General features: G+C 38.1%; 1 protein-coding gene across 3 annotated transcripts in view; it reads left to right on the top strand.

Annotated features, from left to right (window-relative positions):
* Positions 1–23,919, top strand: part of pip5k1ba (phosphatidylinositol-4-phosphate 5-kinase, type I, beta a) — a 28,153-nt gene that overhangs the window by 2,259 nt on the left and 1,975 nt on the right. The window contains exons 2-15 of one of the 3 annotated variants that reach the window (XM_036594940.1): positions 7–220; positions 5,204–5,274; positions 5,636–5,701; positions 8,767–8,897; positions 10,491–10,608; positions 10,807–10,959; positions 12,750–13,049; positions 15,769–15,965; positions 19,356–19,436; positions 19,627–19,675; positions 19,937–20,021; positions 20,149–20,289; positions 21,885–22,020; positions 22,236–22,341. In XM_036594940.1, coding sequence (XP_036450833.1) covers positions 5,254–5,274; positions 5,636–5,701; positions 8,767–8,897; positions 10,491–10,608; positions 10,807–10,959; positions 12,750–13,049; positions 15,769–15,965; positions 19,356–19,436; positions 19,627–19,675; positions 19,937–20,021; positions 20,149–20,289; positions 21,885–22,020; positions 22,236–22,341 — 1,584 coding nt within the window. In that variant the 5' untranslated portion in view covers positions 7–220; positions 5,204–5,253. The remainder of the gene's footprint in view (positions 1–6; positions 221–5,203; positions 5,275–5,635; positions 5,702–8,766; positions 8,898–10,490; positions 10,609–10,806; positions 10,960–12,749; positions 13,050–15,768; positions 15,966–19,355; positions 19,437–19,626; positions 19,676–19,936; positions 20,022–20,148; positions 20,290–21,884; positions 22,021–22,235; positions 22,342–23,919) is intronic. The other 2 variants (XM_036594939.1, XM_036594941.1) reach the window with 2 other exon arrangements.

The following is a 23,919-nucleotide window of genomic DNA, read 5'->3' as shown; positions in this document are numbered from 1 at the left end:
TTTCAGTTTCCCCTGACGAAAACATCACATCCTACCAACACCAGTCTCCTCCCACTCTTCCATGACTGCTCTCTCTTGCTGAGAAACAAGGGGGGTCTGGCTTCCTCAGTTTCAGCAAGCTGCCTCAGAATTCCTGCCCAAGCTTCTCAGAGTTTCCTCCTCTGTTCCCAGCTCTCTTTATCTGGTTCCTATCACCACCACTGTGAACAATTCTGACTAGGTACGTTTCTCTAGAATGGAGCATTACATATCAGACCACTCTAAATGACTTTATCTTAATCATTTATCTTCATTTTGCAGAAATTTGGATTGGAAATTAATGGAATTCCCCTTTTTCCCTTGTTTTATAACTGTGATTAACAGCGGAAAGTGTTTGCTGCCTTTACCCTATGATTTTTTTTCTTCTTACCCAGACAGCTTCTGTTGCTTGCCAGGTCACCATTGTATATAAGAATATGTTCTTTATGACTTGCCTGGTTAAGTTAAAGGTTAAATAAAAAAAATCAAACTGACCAAGCTTAGATACACATGTTGTTAATAGTTTTCATGCATATGCAGATGAAAGGGTGATGATTGTGACAAACAGCCAGTTGCATGAAACATGAGGAGGCAAATTTTTTAGATGCGAAGCACCTCGTAGACCTGGCTTGTAACTCTCGCACTCACTCACATTCTCACTCACTCACTCACTCACTCACTCATTCACATTTAACTAGATTGTCCACAAGGGGGAGCTACCAGCACTCAAGTCACTATAGTGAAAACAATTTTGTGTTAGCTGAAATGGAGTCTATTGAGCATTGAGGACATGCGAGGAGTGCATGCTTTAAAGGACTTTTGGGGTGCTACATGCTGGTGCGTTCTTTGAAAAAGGCCACGAAGATGCTTTACTTTCTACATACTGATGTAGTACGATTTCTTCCTTCTTTGAAAAATAAGCTGCTTGACTCCACCTCACGTTTTACACGATTGACTGTTTGTTATAAACGTCACGCTTTTATTGACATGCACCCGAGGATTTATCACAGCCTGACTATCTAAACTTGGGTTAACAGAGAAAGTTGTTAATCCCAGTTGTAAAATGAGTTAACCGAGGTTGCATTTGTTAGGTTTTGTGAAGCTCACTGTCCTTTGTGAGAACATGGTTTGTTGGACGTGCAGCATAAATTGTTGTGAGACAGTAAGTCCAGGGTTAGATTAAACTTAAGTTTAAAGTTAGCTGTCTAAGCAAGAAATCCTGCTTTGTGAGAAAAGCTTTATGGGAGAAAGGAGTTAATAACCAATAACGAATCAGTTCAGCAAAAGGGGTTCCGCTTGGGCCTATTTCTGGACCCTTTACGTCACCTAATCTAGTTGTTTGCAAGACTGTGGATAATCCAGTTCACACTTTTACCATTTGTAAATCATGCTCTTAAAAAGCTTCTTATTGCACTACAAAACAGAATCTAAAAGTATCATGTGTATGCATGTGATGTGTGTGCTATTTCAAAGCTGTTTAAGCTTTTATTTTTTTTTAGAGGGGGATGGGGGGCATTGTATTGAGCACAGAAATGTCTAAAAATTGGTAGACACCTGTTTATCCAGCAATTTCTCCTGAAATTAAATGAACATCTACTCTTCTGGGAAGGCTTTATGCTAGATGTTGGAACGCTGCTATGAGGATCTGATTGCATTCAGCCACAAGAGCGTTAGTGAGGTAAGGTACTGATGTTGAATGATCAGTTCTGGATCTCTCCAATTCAATACCACCCAAGATATTGGATGGAGCTACAACACTCCAGAGAACACAGTTGCACTGCACACAGCCCAGTGCGGGGGGGTGGGACAACAGCATTAGATGTGTTCACAGCAGTGGTGATGGTAACCAGACAACCGTAGTGTTTAATGACTTTAAAAGCTACATCACTAAACGTTATTATGTGAAATGATTATGAATTTGCTGCCGGATATCAGAGACATTGTTTTAAAATGGTTTTGAGACCAGGTTTTGGCCTAAAATGTATTTTTTAAAAGCCATTCATGGCAGATGGGTTCATACGGGACATTGAACGGTAACAAAAAGTCCTTAAGGAAAGTTATTTTTTTAAATTACAATTTTACTATTTTTAACATCACATATAAAAATTAAAGGCCATGTAGATTCACTGGTCATTTGGGATAGTAAATAAAGTGGCTGTATTTACAATGTAGATATTTAGACCCCCGGTTCCCCATTAGACATTGAGACCCCTGGTTCCCATGTAAAGAAATCTTACCACTCTGGATGACTTTGTTTACATCTTGATGATGGAATTGTGCAGAAATTTGGAAAAATAAGTGGTATTCGATAAATTGAGGAAAAGAATGAAATGCTGTGGGTTGGTTTAAGCCTTTTCCACTATCTGAATGTGCTGATGTCAATGGTGCTATTTTCTGGGCCTTTATCTGGCATGGACTGTTTTAGCAGCTGTTATGTGGTCAGGTGCGCTGGAGAAGGGAAAATATTAACATGTGCAGTGCTGTGGCTGTAAAGGACAAGAATTAACCAGCCCTGGTGTAAACTCTCTACTGCTGTGCCTCTAATGCAACAACAAAGACACTCTCAGTCCAATGAGGAAGAAATGATACATAATACTCACTTCATTCAGCTCCTGGTGAAACAACTGAGCACTGATCACCTTTCATTTCCCCTGCGCTGCATTTGATGCTGTACACACAAATGCAAATGCACACATGCATGTTACTAATTAATTGCTGAACGCATGTAGAATATAGTTGCGTCAACAAGCCTGTTACACTGTCCGTACACCAGCCTTTATGTAACTCAAACTAATTTGAGTTCAACTGCTGAGTAAACTTCTCCTATATGTTAATATATAAAATGTACATAATAAACTACAGTTACAGTAACTCATTCGTATTGTACACCGTCATTTTAGCTTTAAACTGTTCTTTCTGTTTAATTGAGGAAGTGCTCTGACACCATAATCATGTCCCAGCATCTTTTTGTATAAATATTGACGGTTCATTACTCACTTATCTTCTTCTGCATCTTTTCAGTTTATTCCACACTTTCTGTGACTCGAACATGATTTTTTGCTTTTTACAAGTGTTTTCTGTGTCTTCTGTGCTTTGTTGTGATTGTTTATTTGTTTGTTTAGTGGGTAGGGTTTTAAGTTGTGAGTTTGCGCAAATAGGCAGTCCCTGAAAAGATTAGCAAAGGAATAATTTCGTAATCTGTCTTAATTAGTACCAGAGGTTACGGTGAGGGAACTAGTGAGTAAAGAGAACTTTGGGACACTTTCATAAGCAGACGGCTCACAGGTTCAGGACAGGCTTGGCTTGTGAGGTATGTGTGGAAAACCTCTCTTATTTCTCTGTCGTGTGCAGCCATATAAAGGATTTTAAGTCTTTCTGAGGTCTAGCGTAGCCTTTTTTCTAATTTATAATGGTAATGTAGGACAGACATAATTTGTGGTGTACATTTATTCCATATTGTATATTTTGCCTCAATTGTAATTTGTAAAGCAATAGCCATTTGAAATGTATACAAACAGTAATATGCAAATGCTTTAAACGCCTGAGAATTACTGTTTATCCGAGCAGGAAGTGTTTACAATTTCAATAACTAAAAAACAATATTACAAACAAAAAACTAATATTACAGTAAACACATTTAATATTAAAACAGTAATTCGTGATTTTATGTATGTCAATGTACTTGTCCTCTCCTAGAGGAAGCCTAATATTATTTGTAGATAACATCCAATACCTGGTTTAGCTAATCAGTGCTTCATTGTGTTAAATCAAATGTGCTGGTGTTGATATTTAATAAATGTGTGTGGTGGCTGGGGACTTCCAGAAGAAATCTGGAGCCAAACTGTGTTCTTCAGACTTGCTCACAAGATGTTAACTGTTTGAAAAAAGATGTTACATGTTACTTTTTACTACATTTATAATTTTACAAGCAAATCTTACTTATTGTCCAAGGTAAATTATTATAAATAATGTGCTTAGGAGCCTAAGTCTTTTACACAGAACTGTCTGTGTGTGTGTATATTGTCACTGTCTAAACTTTAAATCTCCATTTCTTTTTTTATTTTTAAACCAAATTTAAAAACATTGGTTACCCTTTACACCGTGTCAAAAATTCACAACGAACAGACCAGCAGAAATGGTTCAGAATTACTTAAAATAAAACCTTGTTACATTAACTTACATTGAAAGTGCAAAACGTCTCTGCAAAAGTCAGAGGCCACTCTTTGATTTGTTTAACTTAGTCAAAACAGCCTTTAAATACACTTGATTTTAGGCATTCAGTGATGTTGAGGCCATCTGTGAACATGTCAACATAAATAAATAAATACATAACAAGAATTAGTAATGTAATTAAAATAATAAAATAATAATAAATACTCATATAAACAAATATAAATAATATCCAACATTAATGGAAATTATTGTAACAAGTGATAGTTTAGAATGTTTTTTTTTTCCCTTCTCCTGTAAAGTATCCATGTAGTAAATAAAAGGTTTTGTTATGACATCATATGTTTGAGCAGACAGACCAGCAAATGAATAACATTAGCTTTTGGGAGAGGAGAAAAAGACCTGATTATGACAAAATGTGAAGAGGTTTTAAACTGATTTTGTAACTCTCAGTCCTGGGAAAGGCCTAATGCTTTAATTTATGGGGGGAAAACAGTCCAAAATGGAAGTTTTCTCAGGACAGCAGAGTTATGTAATTGGGCTGTGACTTCTCCTCCTCTGGACTCTTGCTATGAAATATGAGACTTTGCTTAAAATATCTTTGCTATGTCTGCCGCATTATGCTCGCAAACTTTGTGTTGGCACTTCTGTAGTTTCTCAAATACACTCTGTATCTTACAGTTATTAAACAGGCTGAGTGCCAGTTTGTAGCTGACATCTTCTCACTGTGGATATAAGCTCAGTGTTTTGAACAGCAAACGTTGTTTTTTTCCTGCAATTTGTTCCGATATTCTGAGAATGAGGGAATCCGTGGTAATCTGTAAGCTTTTCTCCCACTCATCCCCTTCCCTCGCACACACATGCTTCCTGTGTGACACGTTCACATCAACTCTCTTCATCTGTGCTACAGCCACACATATGTGCTTGATCTTTTCTTTCACTTTCTATATCAGTCACGCACAGACATCCCGCCAACTTACTCATGTTCTATCTTTCCTCTCTCGCTCTCTCTTAGGACTCCTACATTCATTTATAGTCCTGGATATGCAGTGGCCGTGAGATCACATGAGGAGAGCGGTTTACAAGGTAAGGGAGAACACCAGTATCTCTTGGTATAAAGCAAATCTGTTGCTTTTAACATGAACATGAAAATATGGTGGCAGAAGGCATGTGGTAGTCACAAAGAGTAATGCTGTGTCAAACGATGGTATGATGTGCACAGGAGTCTGCTCAGCTTTTATCTTCAGCAAGAACAGGAACAGGCCACTTCCTCCTTCTCTCGTAAAATCAGCACAAAGCGCACTCAGCTCATGGATGCTATTGTATACTACTAAAAACATACTTTGCCGATGGAACGTATAGTATCGTTTATTAAAACAAAATTTATTTTAATTCATATTGAACAAATCGTTATTTGTTTGGTTTGCTTTGTTTTTTTTAACAATAGATGTCAGCAACAAATGAATCTGAGGGTGGAGGACCTCAGAAGAGTGCAAGCAAAGATCACAAAAAGGTATGAATTCAATAATGCCTTCTTTTAGCCTGTGCCACATACAGTGAATTTACAGGAAAGACACGTTCATCAGTAGCAACCATACAGACAAACCTTAGTAACTGCAGGTGTTAGTTCAGGCCTTTAAAGAATTCCGCCAATGTGTCAAGTGTATAAGATGTAAGCAGTCCTTTAGAGTGGATGTGAGATGCTACAGTCTAAAGACTAACTTACCATGTCAGTATTGTTCACAGTGGTGTTGATAGGAACCAGACGTCTGAAGAGTTTAATGCCTCTAAAAGCTTCCTAACTTAAAGTTATTACATGAAATGGTTAAGAATGGGCTGCCTGATGTCTGCAGCATTGTTTTACGGTAGTTTTGAGAAGAGTTTGGCCTAAAACATATTAATAAACTCCGCCATGGTGGAGAAGTGCATGCAGAATGGTGTACGGGAAAAAAACTTTTTTTTTTAAATTTACCTCTTAATTTTATGTTTTACCATTATCAACATTACATATAGAAACTTATGTGTACATGCACTGGTTGTTTTCAGTAGTAAAGTGGCTATATTTGCAGTATATATATTGCGACCCCTGGTTCCTGTCGCCACCACTGTAAAGAAATAAGTCAGTTTCTCTAGAACAGAGCATTTCACATGAAAGACTGTGAATGACTGTGTTTACATCTTTATGATTGAATTATGTAGAGACTTTGAAAATTGGTGTAATTCCTCTTTAGTTCCCCACAGCCCTATAAAAGCTACATTCAGTTGATTTAGTCCTAGAGTTAGTGTATAGTTTATATAGCACTTTTGTCCAAATTTATCCCCTATTGTGCATCCACTGTGGGTCCACCCATCTTCGTCCAACCACATTATTGGTATTAACCTCATTCATGCGCCTCGACCAGCTGACAGACCCTTTCAGGTCAAACCCCCCGACATGTTTTTCCTCGCAAGGGGACAATGTGGCGTTTGTGCTCCAAGCTCTTTGCGGATTAAGTGGGATTTCATTATCCCACTCCGATTTCTCAACTTTCTTTAACAGCCTAGAATGCTGTTTTGCGCTGCTTGTTACATAACAGCCATCATACTGTTGGCGTGGTACAGCATGTGTAACAAAGCTGAGGCTGACGTTAACATTATTAGGTGGATCGCAGAGTGTGTTTGCCCACAGCAGAGACGTGCTCTGGTGTTTAGACAGATTTCCAGGACAGTAGCAACAAAACAGCCAAAAATCCATTATGTACAGGTGTTATGATAGTATTAGTGATATTCTCTGGTTGCATCTTGTTGATTTAGGCCTTTGATCCACAGCCCACTAAAAGCTAGGTTTTCTTTTAAAACAATGTAAATACTTCATTAGCTTGGCTTTTTGCAAGTAATACATAATTTCTGTAGTAATTACTAAAAATAAAAAATTATGAAGTCATTTCAGTGTTTCCCCACATACATACTTGGGCGACCCACCCAAGTATATTGATGACAGCCCAAGTACATTTCATCCCATTTTAACAATATCCAATTTCCATTTCATTTAATTATTTCATATGGCTATAAATAATCGTGATACACAGTGTTTTTTAAGCACTAAATCTAATTCAACAGGCCGCTTCACCAAAAGCATTGCAACAAGCAGTAGCCTAACAGATAGAAAACAGAGAGCTCTGCACATTTAACGTCAGTCTCTCACTGTTTCATGTCCTTTTGTTTGTAAGGGTGTGCACACTAGACAACAAGGCAAAATGAGGGTATAGTGCACACATTTCAGCTATAAAAACCACTTAAAACCCCAAATCTTCCGCTGTCACAGGATACAAATAAAGCTAAACACGGCTGAACTTCTTTGTGCTTTTGTGCACACACAAGAAACCCACAACTTAGGGATGAATACGTAGTTGAGAAACGCAAATATCACAGTGAGAGCTGGAGAAATATTTTAATACAGACCTGAAACAGCAGCTGAATTAAAACTGTAAAGAAATGGCCTTAAAATCACAGTGCATATATTATAAAGGCACTAGTTTGCGTGTTTTCAACCAGCATCCCCTTTATCTCTGTCTGATCAAACTCCTGACCTGAAAAATCACTTCAGATTTTGAAATTTTGTCAAAAGGGACAAATCAGTGTTAAAATTGTGCTAGAAATTGTTTGTGTTGGCTCAGCTTTAACCTCAAATGTAGCTGATCAGCCAAGACATGTTTGTTGTCAGAAGTTTAATTCTTTAGTTTTGCACTGCAGCTATGAGGCTAATGTAGAAACTAATGACTAACAATAAGATACTAATATCTGAAAAAATGAAGAAAAATGTGTTGCCAAGCTGAAAATAGTAGTCGTGATCTAGAAGCCTGGATTTTCCTGAAAGTATTACTTTTCTGAAAGAACATGATTAACAGTATGAACTCTGTTATACAGTGTCAGAAACCACATTGTTACCAATCTATTTCAGATTATTTCACAAGTTGACACTATTTGAGGCACGAGTGTGATTTAGTCATGCAGTTTTCACAGCGCAGTGAAAGTGATATCTTCCGTTACTTATTAACGACATTAGCATCATTAGCTCCAGTGCAAAACAAAAGAAACAAACTTTGGACTCCAAATGTGTCTCAACTGACTGACTACATTTGAGGTAAAGGAAAAACTCTGTTAAATCTATTTTTGCGTAATCTGTCACCTTAAAATCATGAAAAATCATCTTAAAGATTTTTTTTTACAGTGATCTTTTTGCTGTGACACCTTTGTCAGACCAGGGTGTACTATATGGTCTTGTTTTTTGTAGCATATTATTGAAGCACATTAAGAATTTACACAAAAAGTAAAAAGGGAATTTTACGTGACTCGTAATTATACATTTCACTAGATGATTGCAGTATGCTAGCATAAAAAAAACTTCTTGGAAATGCGTGACCAAGCCTCTACATTAGCCTTGTGCTTCCTCTTTTCATTGTTTGTGTTGTTGATAACACCTATCTTTATGGCTTCACATTGGCATATCCTGTTTCTGCCTCTGAATATGACCTGCATTGCAAAACCCAGCATTTAGCAGCTTGTGGTTGCTCTCATTTCATCTGTGTTTGCTTTCAGCCTACAGCAGAGGCAGTGAAGGGAGCCATTCAGCTTGGCATTGGCTACACGGTGGGCAATCTGACCTCTAAGCCAGACAGAGATGTGCTTATGCAAGATTTTTACATGGTGGAGAGCGTCTTTCTCCCCAGGTATTTCATATTACACAGAACTACAGACTCTAAATAGCTGTGTATGTGTATTATACAATATTCTGCAAAAGTCAGAGACCACCTTTGATTTATTTAATTTCCAGTTAAAAAGGACAATAAGTGCAAGTTATTTGCTTTTCAGGAAGTGTTTCTCAGGAGATTAGATATTGGATAATCCACTTGTATAAAGAAGGAGAATGCCGAAGGAAATCCATGAAAAACAGGAGTTTCCAAAACTGGAGTTCAAAAAATTGTTAAAACATACAGAGAAAATGGGACTCCGAACAACCACCTGCAGGATCTGGTAGACCACCAAAGCTGTCCCCATCAGATAAACAGCACTTAAAGTGTTCATCTCTGAGAGAGAGGAGAAAGGTGTTTCTGAAATGATGTGTAGCTGATGTGTTTCTGAAATGATGTGTAGCTGTTAAGAAGCCTTTAGTGAGAGAAGGAAATAGAGATGTAGAGCCAGGTTTTATGGACTGATGAGTCTAAATTTCAAATTTGGATTACTTGGATCATGAAAAGTAACCAACTTAAGACTGAACTTTGGAGGTGCTTTGAAAAATTGAAAGCAGTTCTCCAGAAAGGAATAGAAGCTGTAAATAATACAGAGGGTGGACACACAATACTAAAATCATATTATATTTAGTTCTGTGTAATTTTATGCTTAAATGTGTTTTCTGCTTTTTTTCCTGAAAAACGAATAACATAACATACTTACTGGATGTTTTAACTGGATATTAAAGAAATGAAAGCCCTCTGCATGGTACTGTATGTTATCAAACACAGTATATGACTGTAGATATATGTAACATGCCCTAAATGGGTGTGTACCTTGTTCAGGGGAGTAGCAGTCTTATCAGTCAGCACATTTTATAGTACTGTTGTGGCTGTAACACACCCGGTTCCATTAAACTCATTCCTAGAAAAAGTAATGTATTGAAAATGTATACTATATGTCTGAAAGCATGTAGGCACCCTTCTAAATAGTGAATGAGAGCTACATTAAGGTGCACCTATTTCTGACACAGGTGTGCAGATGCACACATACAGCTTGTACAATCTCCATAGAAAAGATAGAAAGGGATGCTCTGGAGCAGCCACACCTGAGCCTAAAGTCACCTAGTCCAGTGCCAAGTGTTGGCTAGAGGGTTATAAAGCCCCCCAGCATTGGGGCGTGGAGCAGTGGAACTGTGTTCCCTGGAGTGATGGAGCTCCATCCAGTACCTTTAGGATAGGTTTGTGATCCATCATCAGTACCTGACCTCACTAATGCTCTTGTGGCTGAGTGCAATCAAATCCTCACAACAATATTCCAACATCTAGTGTAAAGGCCTTCCCAGAAGAGTAGAGGCTGTTACTGTAGCAAAGGAGGAACAAACTCTTTATTAATGCTCTTGATTTCAGAAGAAATGTTGATGAGCAAGTGTGCTGACTTTTGGATGAATAGTGTATTACAACATATTATGTTACTGTTTTTGGATATAATATGGATAAAAAGGGGCACAAACCAAAAAACTGTGTATGTGGCTCTGTAAAACTGACCCTGTAGGTAAAATAGCCATGATGATGTTTTGTTTTCACTTTTAGTGAAGGTAGTAACTTGACCCCAGCACATCACTACCCTGACTTCCGCTTCAAAACCTACGCCCCTGTGGCCTTCCGCTACTTCCGAGAACTGTTTGGGATAAAACCTGATGACTATCTGGTGAGCATCCAAAAACTCTTCTAAATGTTAACTGAGACGCTGATGAGTAAACTGTGTCACAAGTGAGTTGTTGAAAGGACTTCCTGGACTATGTGGTGTTGGGCACTACAACACAATTAGTGCTTATCAGTCTTTAAAGTTAATATTTAATAAACATACTGTTGCAGGTTAATGATTTTCCTGTTGTTCTTTTTGCAGTATTCCATCTGCAATGAACCCCTAATTGAACTGTCTAACCCCGGGGCAAGCAGCTCTTGGTTCTACTTAACAAGTGACGACGAGTTTATCATCAAGACAGTGCAGCACAAAGAGGCAGAGTTTCTGCAGAAGTTGCTTCCTGGCTATTACATGGTGTGCCACATTAACACCAGACCACCACACCATGATGCAACACCCAGCATTTCATTGTCACAGTTACTTAAACACAGTATAATATAAGAATAATGCACATTAATAGAAATGACTGTAAATGTGTCAGATTTAGCCACAAGGAGAAGTCTCCAGGCTTTGCTCTTCCAGGTATGACTGTACACACAGTTACATAGACTACACTGTGACATGATGTAAGCACTGAGCAATGCATACTGTTTAAAGTGAAAAATCAGATTTACAGTTTTCCAATTTTACTCCAAATGTAGTAAGTCAGCCAAGACATGTTTGGCATCTGATGTCTGGATTATGCAGTGAGGTATTTGTTTGCATAAGCACATATAGTCTTATGCAAAAAGTTTGGTTACATGACATATTTTGTTCAAAAAAAATTAATACATCCTCTGATTGGACACTCCAGTGAAAATGAAAAATGTAACCATCGCTGCATCTTTTGTAGACATGCCTAGTCACCTTTCACAGCAGTACTGCAGTAGTATCTACAGGAGGATTTCCTGGTTTAAAGACTAGTAAACCCCCTTCTGATGATGTATCTTGAGGGTCAATTTTGAAACTTTTTTGACTAGCTGGCTAAGGCCCAATTCACACATACTGCATGGTGTGAGTGACGCGGAAAGTCTTGCTTTTCATTTCAGCGCCCATGTTAACTGGTCAGCACTTTCACACAGGCAGAGCGTCCCAGATGTCGCACTGAAACACCACGTTATTTAGAGAATAGACTCAGTGCCAATATTTTTCTGCAAGTTGCGCAGCAAAATTCACTAAAATAAGCCACGAAAATCAGTTAAAAAAAAAAAAAAGTAGAAAACCGTATAAACACTTAAAACCACAGTTAAAAAATTTGATTCACGATGAAATACTAGTTAAACATTCCGTGCTGCAAACAGATTTCCTAGCTGGTCCACCAGGCTTGAAACTTTTGACTAATCACAAGTCTGTATGCTGTTGAGGATAAATAAATATATTATGTACTTTCATAAATTAGATTTTTGTTGAGCAGAGTGACTATTGGGACCATCTCTCTGCCTGGAAAAAAGAATGTCTGTATAACTTTCTCGGTGCTCCGCTCTGCAGCACGAATGCTGTATGTATGAAAGGCCAGCGTGTTCAAGCTGTTGCGCTCATGCTGCTACGCCGCTCACACCACGCAGAAGCACTATGTGTGAATAAGGCCTAAGTCTTTAATGCCATTGTTCCGATAACAAGGAAAAAAGTTTGACAACTGATTGAGGTTAGTGCTGCATCACCAATGCAAGCTAGCATCACAGATGTGTGGCTCTAGTGGCCAGCACTAAGGATTTGTTAAACACTGTAAGGATTTCCAGTTGTCATGTGATTATTTTCTTAATGCGTGCTGGTTATTGTCATGAGAGAATTTTTGATTTATTTGAAAACATGACTGTTGTCAAACCGATGAGGCTGAGGGATGTAATGCTGCACTACAAAACATTACATAACATGACAAGCATCATATTAAGTACTAAAGGAGCACACTTTGGACACCAGGCTTGTCTTGGTAAAACTACTACATTTGGAATAAGGGGAAAATCCTGTAAAATTTCATACCTAACTGTTTATTTAATATCTCTATAAAAAATAGCTCTTGGGAACATTTTTTCCACGACTGTTTAAATGACTCTTTAAGTGGAATGACATACTGCTTTGGTTTCCATTTTTTTCAGCAAGGATGGATTAAACTCTGTGCTCTGCTTGAATTACATATTAACTCCATGAGTTTCCCCCTGTTGCAGAATCTTAACCAGAACCCAAGGACCCTCCTGCCTAAGTTTTATGGCCTCTACTGCGTCCAGTGCGGAGGAGTCAATATCCGACTGGTGGTGATGAACAACGTCTTGCCTCGTTCTCTGACAATGCACTACAAATACGACCTAAAAGGCTCGACGTACAAGCGGCGAGCTTCACGCAAAGAAAGAGCCAAATCCTCTCCCACCTTTAAAGACTTAGACTTCCAGGAGATGCACTTTGAGGGCCTGCACTTGGACGCAGACACATGCCACGCCCTGATGAAGACGCTGCAGCGAGACTGTCGGGTCAGTTACTGCTGACAAATTAGTGGAATGAATACATTTAGAGCAGAGGTTCTCAGACAAGTCCTCAGGACTTTCCAGATGGTCCACTTTTTTGTTGTATCACCTGATGCCATTAAGAAAACTGGATGCCTGGTTTAGGTTGTGGAGAGCCATGGGCCCTGAGCAGTGGGTGAAGAAATGAGTCTAAAGATGCTGATTCAGCTGCACTGATTTCAGAATGTGAAAACTGATTATAGTTGGTTATAGTAATATTCAGGAATGGATCATTTTTGGCCAAAATGAAATTTTCTGCTTATTTTCAAATGTGAAAAGCTTAATGTCTTTTCATCTTTATTCCACTACTGTGTAAGTAGTTCCTCCAACAGACTTCCCCCACATCCAAAGAAAATCTAAAATTCTAGTGGAAACTTTAGTGTTAGGAAAATCAGCAGTTTCTTTTAAATAGGGACGCGCCAATGTTGGAATTCTGAGCCAATATCCGATATTTTTTCCTGTACATATCTGCTAGGGCTGATACATAAACATTTATGAAATGCAGAAATTGGGAATAGATCCATCTGCATCTAGATCCAATGCAGATAGCAGTACAATGAATACATCAACAAATATCAGAAACATCAGTCAAAACTAAATATATTATAGTATAGTAATCAAATTAAACTGTGGTGAAATTTGAGATTTCATGATGCATTGAATTGTTTCCTAAAGAATCGTCATTGTCAGAGTTGCATACCTAATACATTCAGCTGATTTGCATGTGTAGACTAATTCCAATACCACTCTTTTAGATCTGCGACTTTTAAGTATGGACGATAGCAGCATGAAAGCAGCATAAAAAGAGTCAGGGCTGCTTTTATGTAATACACTTTATGACTACTGCACAGATTAAACGTATGCAGCAATACATAAAACACATTCTATGCAGAACCACAAGTGAGACCGCTTGACTTGGACAGAGGAATACAATCAGAATATCGGACCTACAATAATGGATAGCCTCTACCGTGGACTTTAATATCAGCCCTAGGCAGATGTAGCCATGATATCCTCATGAATCGCTGTTTTCTGTCGGAGAAGTAACGACATTTAGACCGTTTAAACTGCAGTTGATTTGATGTATGCCAGAGTCGTGTATACATTCTGTTATGCCATGGTGAAAGCAGGGCAGCTCTCATCATTTCCTGAGTCATTCTGAATGAGCTGATTAAAATCTGGTTCGGTAGATGGGACACAATGACCTTTTCACCCTCAGCTTATCCACCTCTGGACAGCACAGCGCAGAGCACCTGATTCATTAAGGAGCTTACTAAACCAGTCACAGGCAGAAAAAAACAGCTTATTTCTAATCTCTATAAGAGACGTAACCAATCAGTCGTTATATTTTTGCATCAAGAGGTGAGGTAACATACAGCTGCTAAAAGCATATTTGGAACATAATTTACCCTAAACAAATTTTAAAGACACATATTTACTCCGATGTCTTTAAATTGGTGGTGATCGGAACCAAGGGTTGCAGCGTCTGTAAATAGAGCCTTTTTATTGTCGTGTATGAATGTACACGTCTTGTGAAATAGTTAAATCCTAGGTTTTGATACATGAATTAACTATAGCAACATTGTTAAAAACAACCTTGTTTTCTTCATTGCTTTGCTGCAACAAGCACTTCTGATGTCAGTGTTATCAGTTACTCCTGATTCTGCTGTGCTGTGACCGCTCCTTTTATGATTCGGACAGCAATCAGTAGGCTGTTGCAGGCCAACTTTCCACTGAGGCCTATAATATTTGTTCCAGGCCTCCACACGACACCCAGATTTGGGTTCTTTTGTATGTTATGGTGAAATCATTAGTGAACTCAGGTGATGCACAACATTAAAATGGATCCTTGCTTATAAATAAAGTTGCCAAAGAGGACTCTTTGGAGCAATGCCATAAAAGAACCACTTTCGGTTTCCTTTTATTGTATGGTGCTTTTATAAGAAAACTCCAGCAATTTTCAGCCTCTTTTATATCTGCCATATCTATGACATATGGTTACTTAACAGGGATACTGCTGTTAATGACCTAAGTACTGATTGGCTGCCTTGCATCATGCCTAGTTCAAAAAGAAGTCCTGGATGAAACACTCCTTATAACTTCAGTGTGAATGGGTGGAGCTAAACTGCTGTAGGCTGAATAGCCAGATATACATAAATGCGTTGGTTTTCATGACAGAAAAATTTAGTCAAAAGGAGCTGTTTTTGCAGTTTATTTTCCATTTGTGGAATGTATGGACTGAGGAGTGAACGACACATTTTGAAACTGCGTAAGATTTTGGAGTTTGGGTTTACACACACCAGGTGGAACAGCATTTTGTAATGTCTGTTGTGAAAGTTAGAGTATTTAAAGAGAACTAAAATAAAGTAAAAAGAGCCAAAGTCTGGTGTAGGATGTCATCCAAGGATGTAAGTGAATTATCTACTAATGTTACCTTCATCAGCATAATATAAATTGATTTATAATTTACTTTATAAGATCATTTTAACAAAATTATCAATGGAAAGCTGCAGTTACAGCAGTTAGGTTGATAAATACTGGAGAATTTCTTTAAAGAGCCATCCACTGAAAGGTTCTTTAGGTAGTTCTTCTATGGCATTGCTCCAAAGAGCACTTTTAGGCAATGTTGTTTTTAAAAAAGTAGCAGCCCTTTAGTGACCATGTTTTGTGTGTGTCCCCTGATTAGGTTCTGGAGAGCTTTAAGATCATGGACTACAGTCTACTGCTGGGGATCCATGTGCTGGGTAAAAAGATGAGGGAGAGAGGAGGCAGGGGAGACAGCAGGCGGCAGGGAACCCAGAAAGTTCTCTACTCCACTGCTATGGAGTCCATTCAGGGAGGAGGAAAACCAGCAGAGCCTCTACCAGACACCGACGATGAGACGTGAGTGGAACTGCATGATACACTGTCTGATTGAATAGACTGTGAGGCTGTGAGCCAGGATCCATCACTGACATTGTTAGAAGACCTAGGCCAAAAAAAATGCTTCAGCCAGTCATGCTAACATCACTGATGAGGAACGGAAGCTAGTGTGGCCCAGTTAGCATAACCCCAGTTGGAGTCCTGTTAGCTTTCATTTATTATTAGTAGCATCAGTATTTTCCTGCAAAGTGCTTATCAGCATCTGTTATAAATAGCATTCTATGTGGTTTCTGTTTCCGTAACTTGTGAAACAGCCAGGAACCATCAATGACAGAGAGCACAGACCCAAAGGAAGGCTTCATTCTATAATGCTGATGCCACTGAAAATGAATTTGAGCTAGTGTGGACCAGTTAGCATAACCCCAGCTTCATAAAGCAAACTGAGCCCTTTAGCTTGTGCACGCTGAAATGACATCACATGAAAGATAGACTGGCTTTCATAGTGAAACATGCTGCATGTTGTGAGCTGCCTGTGCTTAATTACTGCTTGACTGTGACGCAATGCAAAAGCAATCAAAGTTGCATGCAACACATTCAGTTAAATTTTCAGCTGCCACTGATCTGGTTAATGAATAGTTTAAGAGCATGTCCTCTGACGTAATCATGTGATGCCTTTTTGGTGTCTTAATTTGCTGTCTGAGATGGTTGCATTTCAACTGTTACCTGAAGTTGCATGAAAGTTACACTGTGTAAAGTCATGCTAAAAGCACAGCTGCACACCAAACCCAATGCATATGAACAACACAATAATTTGAATATTCAGATACGTTTTTTTGTTTGTTTGTTTGCACCACAAAAACAAATGGGCAGAGTGTCTATCCAAAGGTAATTGCTTCTCATGAAATGGGTGAACTGCAAGTGTGCAGGATGCTTTCCACATTGAAAAAGCGAAAGGAGAATGGAGAGTTTCATTCAGGAGCTAAAACTTTCACTCACAGCTCGGCTCTCCGTAACTCTACTTGAGCTGCTTTTGAGGATGCAGCTCCACATGAGATGAAGCACGAAACAAACAGGTGGAATGTCTGCGAGTGAAAATAAGATATCCGTTACTGATCACAGAATGAACAAACAAACAGGCTACTTTCCTATTTGGAAAAGTGAAAGTGTGAGGAGTTTCACAGCTGCATTTAGAAACAGAAACTTTAAGTGGTTCCATATATAACTGGGCCCTTCATAGCCCTGTGTCAGATGCTTTTGGAGATTCTGTTGACACATTTGAAAAGGTTTTAGTTGCAGCTTTTTTATCATCTAGGTTGTCATCAAGCCAAAGGCAGAGATGATTGTCATTGTTCTGATGGTTCATGTTGCTGATGAAAGTTTGCAAAAAGAAATTTGCTGTATTTTTGCCGTCTGAGAAATCATGTTTGGTGTATAAGATATCAGTTATACACATGCTGTAATTAATTTATTGTTGTCTGAATAAATCACACAAATAAATTAAGCTTGTGTACAGGCCTTAAGCCTACTATTAAACTTCAGCACTCTTATACAACCACATTAGTCTCTTGTTTTGTCTTTATGCTGATATATGATCATTCAAAAAAACTTCTACAATGAAAGTTAAATATCAGCTTATTACACTTTAGGTCATGTTATAAAAGAAGATACAGCATGTTTTGTGTACTTGCAACAAGTCCATCTAGTTAAGGGGCTGAAAGTTCAGAAGGGAGCTGGGTTGCTGAAGTTGTCACTCTGACTGACTTATGGTCTCGGCAGTTAAAGATGTTTGTCCAAGAACTACATTAATGGATGTAAAATAAGGCAATATCTAGTTTAGGGGTGCTCAATCCTGGTCCTGGAGATCTACCACCCTGCAGAGTTTAGCTCCAACCCTAATTTAACACACCTGATAGAGGTAATGAAAGCTTTCGGAATGAAAGCTGAACTGTTTGGCATGTTGGATCTGAACTCGCCAAGGTGGTAGATCTCCATGACCAGGATTGAGCACCCATGATCTAGATATTGTGGGAAAAACTTATTGTCTGACACAAGCCTTAAACCGCCCTGTTCCATCAGTCTCTCTGTGCTCTCATGAAGCTGTGCTTTGACTCTGACAGGCTGAAGTTAGTTCTTTAGGTTGGTTTCAGTTTGTAGGCCGCAAGAGCCACACTATGCATCTTGGTTGGAACATTTAAAAATACCTTTACAAAAAAACTAAAACGGAAAGTGGTTAGGGTGGCGTTTTGCCGCACACTATAGTTGTCTGTTATGGTGGTGTGGTTTCACAGCACCTTTATATATTTTATATATATATATATATATATATTAGCATGGTCAGTATATTTCCTGTGCAGTTTTGATGAATGTGTGTGCAGTTGTCTGGTTGAGAGTGAGTTAATGCTGTAGTTTAGTACTCTTTCTGTTGGACTGCATTATTTTACAAATTATTCTTTTTTTAGGTTTAGATTACATATAAGGTAATCCACTTGCATAGGACTCCCAACCGTGCAAGACCTGGTAGACCACCAAAACTGTCCCCATCAGATAAACGGCACTTAAAACTTTCATCTTTGAGAGAGAGGAGAAAATCAAGCTGCTTCAGATCTGAAAAAATCCACAGCTGGTTCTGTCCATCCTTCTACTGTGAGAAGACAACTCAACACTATGAGTCTGAAAGGTCGTGTAGCTGTTAAGAAGCTGCCGTTCTCAGAGCAATAGACTGTCCACACCTCAACATCACTGAATGTGTTTGGGATTATTTGTACTGTGAGAAGCAGAAAATGCTTCTAAGACTGAACTTCGGAGGTGTGGAACAATATTCCTGCAGATTTTTTAGAAAACCTGTAACAAAAAAACCCCGAAAAGAATGAAAGCTGTAATAAAAGTAAAGAATAAATAAATAATGAAAAAAATGTATTATATTTACCTGTCAACAAAGGTTCTGTGAAATGTGTCTGTTAAATAGATGGTTTCCTCTTTTTTTCCCTGATGCTGAAATACGAACAGATGCCGTTTTAACAGGAACTTGAAAAAAAAAGTGTGATCACTGACTTTTGCACAGTACTGTATGTCCTTGTTCACTGCTATGTGGTCGTAAAAAAAACAGGAATTCTTGATGATTAAACCCTGCAGTTTTCCAGGCACAGATTAATCCTGATTATGCACTACACTGTCTTTTCTGTTGAAAATCCATTTATCCATTTAAATTAGGACCTAGCTAAGTCTGTGTCTGGTAATCCAACCCTTACAACCCAATATTAGTAAAAACAAACAAAATTAAAAATGTAAAAATCTAAACAAAATCAAATCAGACAGTTAAATATTTATTATTATTTTTTGCATGTTATAATGGAACACTTGAATAATTTGAAATAGAGTAAATAATGAGTATTTCTTTTTATTTTCTTGTAGAATGGGTGGGATCCCTGCCAAACACAAAGACGAAAAGTTGCTGATCTTTTTGGGAATCATCGACATCCTACAGTCATATAGGTACGCATTATTTGACCCGAAACAGACAAAACCAGATTGATCTTATATATAGTTCATATAGCAAAAGATTACTTTTCCACTGCTTAATCAAAAAGTGATGTGAAGTAGGATATGTGGATGAACACTGTTATATAATCATGATGCAAATATGAAATGTTACATCACTGCGTGTTCTGTTTTTATCATGAAGATTTATCAAAAAAGTTGAGCACTCATGGAAAGCCCTTGTTCATGATGGAGTAAGTGCCTCTTATTTTTATTTTTCTCTATTTAAAAATGTAAAACTCCTCATTAGTCCGTGTGCTGCTGTTTTTCTTTCCCTTTCTTTTTTCTGATGTAGTTTGTAATTGTATTATTTCACTTGAACTGTGATGTTTTTTTTTGTTTTTAATGTTTTGCTTATATTGCTGTGTACACTTTTGGGTTTGCTTACTAAAATGAAAAATGCTATGTGAATGACAATTATTCATTTAGCTCTTTGCTCTTGATATGTGTTTTAGGACACAGTGTCGGTCCACAGGCCGAATTTCTATGCTGACAGGTTCTTGAAGTTTATGGGTGGCACCGTATTTAAAAAGATCAATCGTAAGTGCGGCTCCTCTCTCTCTCTTTCATGCATGTTTTAAAAAGTCAGCATCTGAAGCCAAAGCTAATCTTTTCTCGCTTTTTCTACTCTCCCTGCCTTTTTGCCATCGCTGTTTCTTTGGTGTAGCTCTCCGAGGTGCTTCCTCTCGGAGGAAAAGGAGCTCCATCCAACCCATCAGGTCTGTATCACAGGAAGTCCTCGCAACAGTTAAGGAGGAGACAAATGAAGAGAGGAAAGCACAAAGCCTGGAAAATCTGGATGACAAAGGTAATCATTTTCCCTGGAGTCATGGAATTTAGTAATTCTGCTTCCCAAGCATGGAGAAATTTTGGAAAACAATAAATACTCTAAAGGTTTTGAAACGGTTCTGCAGATTTACCTTTAGTCAGATTTTAATGGGGCCAAATCCCAGTTCTATTGACATGTCAGTGGCACTGACTTCATTGAAAGCTGTGGTCACCAGACCTCCTCCTGGAGATCTGTGGTCCTGCAGAGTTTCATTCGAACCTGTATATAACACCCTGCACCCCACATTCCCCCATGTCCCCTATACCTACCAGTAATACATCTGAATCAGCTTGTAAAGGACTTCTGAAGAAGTTCACTAGCTGTAGCAGGTGTGGCAGAATGTTGATGGTCCTAGGCTCCGCAGGAAGATCTCAAGGACCAGGGTTGGTGACCACTGCTTTAAAGGAATGAATACTTGAAAAATTCAATTTACACAATCTCTACAGCAAACATAGTGAATTAGCCAGGACATGTTTAGTGTCAAAAGTTTGCTTCTTTATTTTTGCACTGGAGCCATAAAGCTAATGAAATGGAAATCTATGAGTGTTTTTCCACTGCACATTCAAAAAACAAGAACTGTCTCAAATGGGAACCCATTCCGATTCTAGGTCTAGTGTAATTTCCACCTGCTTGCAGGACAGCTGGAACAGTCATAATAACCATAGTTAATTGTCTTTTTGGTAATTTTACGCCACTCCACAGTGTCTAATTCAGCTACCAGCTTCTTTGCTTGCTAGTTAGCTTAACTTACTGGCTGAAAATATATACTGCACTGTTCTGAAAGGTCACTGAAATGTCTACATTTACACAGAATAATGTAGAAAGTCTCAGTTTATCTGTCAAGTGTAAAAATATAAGGCAAAAAACACGTTCTGTGGAGGCTAGTACATATGCTAATAACATTACAAAGATAAGCTTATTTAGTTATGTGGCTGTAGCAAACTTTTTTCCAAAGTAATAACTCTAAAAATAGCAATCAACACATCAATATATCATCCCAGTTTATATCCTGGTGCACTTATTGGTGATGAAATAACACTTGGTGACTTTGTCTTTACCTGGAGGTGTAATGAAGTTGTGAAATTGTTTTTGAGAAGAGAACATCTTACATTACCATTAGGTCCTGTTGGTACCAATCTTCAGCACATACCAAAAATAAAAAAAAATGGAGCATTCACTGCTGGACTAGTGGTAAAAGGAAAGAGCACAGTTCCAGTTTCCTAGATGTTCATTATTTGTTCTCAACATTAGCCCTGCAGCTCCTGTGTAAAACTAAAGATGCAAACTTCAGACACAAAAAAATGTCCTGGCTTATCGCGTGCATTTGGAAGAGGAAAATTTTGTGCATTTCATTTTTTAATAAACTATTCCCTTAAACTGCATGATGTTTATTTTTAAATGTTGGTAATGGAAATGAATGTAATGAAAAAAGTAATTGAAAGGTCATGAAGACCAGTGGTTAAAAGGTGAATGACCCCTGCTGTGCTGCACAAGATTAAACTGGCACTTACATTTAACATCTCAAATCAAGATCATATATTTTCCTTTGCTCTTTTGATGTCTCTCCATGACAGATTTGGGTTCCTCTCAGAAACCTGATGTTATTCCAAGCTCTACCAATTTGAATGTGACGATTTCAGCTGCTACCATGTCCTCCGTTTCCTCTTTAGATGACTTTAAGCTTGAGCAGGAGGAGGACGTAGACAGCAGGTGTTTATCAATGGCCACTTTCTCACTCTTACACTCAATTAACTTTAAAGTAATAACAGTGACTGCACTGTAGCTTTATATCTGATTTCTCACATTATGACACTTCACAATAAACTTAATCATTACATCCAGATCTGCTGTTCCCACTAACGTAACCTGATCTATTATGATCTATTTTTCCTTCAAACAAAAAAAAAAACCCTGTGGCCCAACAGAGGTCATCGCCGGACCTCCAGCTCTACCCTGGCTCTAGAAGACAGTGCCCATCCAAGCACATCCCCCCAAAGCAGGACCCCTGATTCAGAGCTTGATGTTTACTTGGTGAGAGCATGCTGTTTAAACAAATGAAGTGTAAAGCAATATTTCAACCAAAAATCAAATTAACAGTTTTCCCCTCTTACCCAAATAATCTCAAGTAATCTCACATAGGCTTGGTTATGTGGTTTCTTACACTGTATAACAGCAACAACAACAGACACAATTCTACTGTTTTAGCTATGTGAGGTACTTTTGTCCATGTAAAATTAAAGAAGCAAACTTGTATTACAAATACGTCTGATCCATTTGAGGTAAGGGGAAAATTGTTTAAATGTCATTTTTCACTGAACGACCACTTTAAGCTTCTAACTTTTGCTGTATTTTACATTGACACAGGCCTTATCAAACATGGTGTTCTCTCTAAAACGCCAGTTTATCGGATTTCAAATTGTCACTGTGGATCATTGATTATACTTCTTTATAACACTTAACTGTAATACTGTGATCATTCCTTTGTGGCTTTGCATGTCGCATGTTTCTGTTCAGTAATTGTTACTTACAGTGTTTGTGATTTACATTTTTATTTAATTTTTATATAATTTGACATGGTTAGTCTTATGACTCTTTATCAAATGACAAAACAAAATTGGCAGCAACATTTTGATGACATCACAATCTCTGACAATATATGCCTTTAGTTGGTGGGTTCAAACAACTTGGTTTGGTTGGATATGAACTGTAGCAGTACTTACTTTTCTGCTTTTTAGTGCAAGGAAGTTAAAAGCCCCAGTATTTCTTCAGACATTATAATTCTCACCTTCATCCCAAAGAAGAATGTCAATTCGACAAGGAGGAATTTTATCATTTATTTTTTGTTGGGGGGTTGGTGTCTCCTTGCATCCCACCTTAAATCGAGCCCTGGCTTCCACGGTTTAAAAATGTGGTCCTTGAACTTTTTTTGCTGTTGGCTCCAACATCCTCAGATTTATTTGAGAATTGCAGCATTGCATCCTGTTTTCAGCTCCTCCCTTCAGTGATTTATTTTTAAAAACTGTGGTTTGCCACTTGTATTGTTCTGAAATCTTTGACTGTGCAGTTTTTCAGACCAAGCCTATACTTTATATGTGGGCAGAATGTCAGTCCTGTCTGATTTACAACTGCCAAGTTGTATAGAAATGTTTGGGCACCTGTGGTCAAATGACATACTTTGTTGAATTTTTTTAAATTAAAAAAAGTAATCACAACCTCTGCAGAAGACAGTCTTAAATAACAACATTTGAGCAGCTTAAAAATAATAAAAGTAAAAAAATTAAAAATAATAAAAAGGAATTGTTGCATGTGCAAATGTTTGAATACCTAAGTCAGCAGATATCACAATTTGCAAAAGCTTCTTGCCTTGACTGCCACAGTTACCTTGCATTTAACTACTTTGTAGATATCAGTTAGCATCATGTTCAGATGCTCATGCAGCTGCTCAGAGGAGCCAATGGTTGTTTGTGTTAGCAAGGTTTGAAGAGTCAGAGAATCTGTTTGGCTCTAGAATTCTTAACTTACCAAATCAGTCCTAATGAGTCAACTAAGGCCGAAGTTAATTAAGTTCTGTGAAAGGGTGTACAAACTATTGCAAATGCCTCAATTACT

This window comes from Colossoma macropomum, unplaced genomic scaffold (genome assembly GCF_904425465.1).
Source record: "Colossoma macropomum unplaced genomic scaffold, Colossoma_macropomum, whole genome shotgun sequence".
In the NCBI taxonomy this organism is placed as follows: Eukaryota; Metazoa; Chordata; class Actinopteri; order Characiformes; family Serrasalmidae; genus Colossoma; species Colossoma macropomum.
The sequence above is the reverse complement of the archived record's forward strand: the minus strand, read 5'-3'. Positions and strand labels throughout refer to the sequence as shown.